This window comes from Orycteropus afer, unplaced genomic scaffold (genome assembly GCF_000298275.1).
Source record: "Orycteropus afer afer isolate SDZICR_OR568_19922 unplaced genomic scaffold, OryAfe1.0 scaffold00292, whole genome shotgun sequence".
Taxonomy (NCBI): Eukaryota; Metazoa; Chordata; class Mammalia; order Tubulidentata; family Orycteropodidae; genus Orycteropus; species Orycteropus afer.
Genome location: NW_006921879.1, coordinates 371325 through 375289, shown reverse-complemented (window position 1 = coordinate 375289; position 3965 = coordinate 371325). Strand labels below are relative to the sequence as shown.

Sequence of the window (3965 nt, the reverse complement as noted above, 5' to 3'; positions counted from 1 at the left end):
AAATTTTCTCATAATAAGGATAAGACCATATAAAAATATTCCAATTAGTTAGGATCCAATTAGGTGTATGTGAAGAATAAGTGAATATTTATTTATAAGACTATGCATGAATAACTTGCAGGACTGGAAGTCAAACAGAGGAATTCAGATATACATTTGGCTAGTCTTGATGGTAGAATCAGTATGCTAGAAATTTATTGATTTATTTGATAGGTATTTGGTTTGTATCTATTGAGTACATTGCCCTGATCTGGGCATTGAGGGGGAGGCAAAAAATTTTGAAAATTTTAAATTTTAAATTTTGAAAATTTAAGTTTTCATCTTGCTTATAAAAGAATAGCTAAGTATCCCTAAAAAATAGTTTATAAATAAATGGCCAAATTAAGACAAAGATAAGTTTTAGGAAAGGAGAATTCAAAGAGACATCAAGTATTAGCTCATGGAAGAGAAAGATATGATTAAGATTTACTTCCTGTAGAGAGTCAGAGGAAAGTGCTCATGGTCAGAGTAAGCACTATGATTAAAACACTCAGTTGGTAGTAAATGTATTTAAAAGAAGTAAGAAGGTGATCATTGATCATCATGATATGGAGGTTTATACAGTGAATCAGTAGGAAAAAAGACTGGATCTAGCAGTCTATTGAATGAACTTCAGATGGCAAATGAAGTTGTATTTCATCCATAATTGATAGAGATATGAAGCACACTTAGTTTTTGGTATGAAAAACAACCATAAACAATGGAGGATATTCATTACTAGTTTATTACTATTATTTTTTGAGGTTCCTTGACCCATTGTCCTTAAGAATATTTTATGAATTTAGAAGATTCCTCCCTTTCTTGAAAGGTTTTCAGGAACACATGCAATTAATTCCTTTTACCAGTCAAGATTAAAACCGGCAAAGATACATCACAGAAAAAGTATGTATATACAACAACCCCATATAATTACTCAGTGAAATATGCATATTTAAAATGTTATATTGAATATATCATTAATGACTTGAACTTGAACTGTTAAGTCACAGTGAAAGATAATTCTCTCTTCTTAAGTACTAGCCAGACCATAATCTACTGATGTCATTCTCTATTGTTATTATAAATAACACAGGCTAGAAGTGACAAATTTAGCTTTGCTTTCAAACGTCTCAGTTTTGGCTAATCCTCAATCCCAGGACATTCTTTAAAGCATCTTTCATTTCCTTGTTTCGGAGACTATAGATAAGGGGATTTAATAGTGGAGTCACTGCTGAATACATCAAAGTGATGATCTTCTGCATCCCTGCGGGGTTCCCTGATGTTGGGCTCACATACACAACCATAAGAGTTCCATAGAATAAAGACACCACCATCAGGTGAGACCCACATGTGGAGAAAGCTTTAGTTCTACCAGCTCCGGAGGGAACACGAAGAACAGCTCTGAGCACCAGAGTGTAGGATCCCAAAATGGAGAGGAAGGGCCCAGAGATAATCACTGAGTTGACAGTGTAACAGATAAGTTCAATAAAAGGTGCAGGGACACAGACCAGTGTGAACAATGGGCCTGGGTCACACACAATGTGGTCAATGACATTGGGTCCACAGAAGGGAAGTTGGGAGATGAGGGCAATGGGGACTGGATAGCAAAGGAATCCACTCACCCAGCAAACACAGACCAGGATCACACAGAACTTTCCAGTCATGAAAGAAGGGTAGTGCAGTGGACGGCAGATGGCCAGGTACCGATCATAGGCCATAACTGATAAGAAGAAACCCTCAGTTGTACCCAGTGAAAAAAAGAAGTAGAACTGGAGGAAACAGCCAGAGAAAGAGATGGTCTTGGCTTCAGAAAGAATGTTGACCAGAAGGTTTGGGACAGTGGAGGAGACATACCAGATCTCTAAGAAGGCAAAGTTGCCCAAGAAGATGTACATGGGTGTGTGGAGACGCCTGTCCCATTTCACTGCACAGACAATAGCCCCATTCCCCAGCAGGGTCAGGAGATAGACCACCAAGATTAGTGAGAACAGGAAGTTCTGTGTCTCCTTTTGACCTGGGAAACCCAGGAGGACAAACTCAGTCACAACATGCATGGTTCTGTTCTGGTGCCTCAAAGCTGTTCAAGAAACAAAGAGACCAAGAATGAATAATGAACATTTGTAAGTTATGCTAATAATTGCTCAAAAATGTACTAAGCATTTTCAAATACATTATCTCATTTGGTCCTCCTCATGACCTTTGAACTGTAATGAAGGAGAGGTATGCTTTATTTATGCTTTTTATTTATGTAACTCTCTCTCTCTGTCCTGTTTTCCCTGCAGATAAGAAAACTGAAGTTCAGAGAGAGTTAATGCATTTAGTCAAATGTGCAAAGCCAATAATTTCCAGATATACTGACTCATTTGGAGGTTGGTTTGGAACAAACACCACTTCATTTCAAATATTCCTGTAACCTGAAGTCTCAAAACCAAAAACCAAACTCACTGCCGTTGAGTCGGATCTGACTCATAGCAACCCCTCCTTAGGTTTCCAAGGCATTCTCACTATGGAAGTAGATTGCCCAACCTTCCTTCCAAGGAGCAGCTGGTTGGTTTGAACCACCAGCCTTCTGGTTAGCAGTCAAATGCCTTAGGCAGTATGCTATAGAATCAGTGCCTCTTAGATATCTTACATACAAGTATAAACTTTGGAACCACCCTTTTACTTTGAAGCAAAATTGAGTATAAATTTGAAAGGAAAAATAGCTGTTAAATTACCTTCTTAGAATTTCCTATGTAGATGTTCAATAAAAGCAAATGAGAACAGAGGTAGGAAGTAACCTTAAACTCCCTTGCCTTTGCTGTTCCCAAGGAGGTGCTACAGAGCCCTTTGGGTTCTGTAAAAATGTTTTGCAAATCACCAATCTGGTTCCCTCTAGATCACATCTCTCAGGTGACGTCTGAAGTTGCTGAACACTTCCACCCATTTCCTGCTTGAGGAGCTCTGGTTTTCTCAAAGCACTTCTTTATTTTGCACAAACTGCCTGGGACTCCTTTTTGAAGCTACACAAAATAAGTCTAATTCTTGGTCCATGGAGTGGGTAATTACTGAAGACAGCTGTCATGTGCAGTATACATCACTTATTTTGCCATCATTTTCCCTGGCTTGTTTTTTGAAGAAGCTGTGCTGTTCCACAATTCCACAGTCATGACTGGACATTTGTGGCAGCTTGGTGTTTTGCTGCTGGGTAAATTTAACTTCTCTAGTGTATACAATCATGTGCTTTCATTTTTGCCAAGAATTAAGCCCTAAACACAGCAATTTAAGTTCCTTCATAATCTTGCTTTCACCCCAATTAAATAAAGAATAGAAGGTTCTCTTTAGGATGTACAAACCCAAACCCACTGTCACTGAGTTGATTCTGATTCATGATGAGTTTCCAAGGCTGTAAATCTTTATGGAAGTAGATTGCCTCATCTTCCTCCCATGGAGCAGCTGGTGGGTTTGAACCATTGACTTTCTGGATAGCAGCCAAATATACCTTACCCAGTGTACCACCAGAGCTCTTTCTTAGGATGTGCAGACACCACAAATATCTTTCTGATGATAGCTGAATCAGAATTTGAGACAAAATTTTAAACCTGGATATTTTTCAAGCAACCTTCTTGAAACTATTGGTCCAGGTTGATTTCTATGTTCTAAACTTTGCTAGTTAAAAGTCAGAATGTTTGGTTGGATAAGCCACCATCAGTATTTTAAATTCAACAATATATTAACTTTAAAAATAGAATAACTGACATATTGTTTACTGAAGTCATTGTTAAGATACTCACCAAATTCCATCCTTATGCCATTTAAACCATCTGCAGAGAGCAAGAAGCCTGCTTCTAAGTATTTGATCACACATGGAGGAAACCCAGAAGGAGAAACATTTTATTGTCAAGGTTATTTTGGATATTTGTATTAACACTTTTTTTTTTTTTAGAAAGATGAAAAAAACTGTGTCT

The 3965-nt window shown here is 37.8% G+C and overlaps 1 protein-coding gene across 1 annotated transcript; it reads right to left on the bottom strand.

Annotated features, from left to right (window-relative positions):
- Positions 1–1148: 1148 nt before the first annotated feature.
- LOC103205726 (olfactory receptor 11H6) lies at positions 1149–2102 on the bottom strand. Its single transcript, XM_007951114.2, has one exon. The coding sequence runs from the start codon at positions 2070–2072 to the stop codon at positions 1149–1151; it is 924 nt and encodes a 307-aa protein (XP_007949305.2). The 5' UTR covers positions 2073–2102.
- Positions 2103–3965: the final 1863 nt, after the last annotated feature.

What these genes read in the sequence shown, in the direction of transcription:
- LOC103205726 (XM_007951114.2), bottom strand. Translation starts at nt 2,072, where the DNA reads ATGCATGTTGTGACTGAGTTTGTCCTCCTGGGTTTCCCAGGTCAAAAG.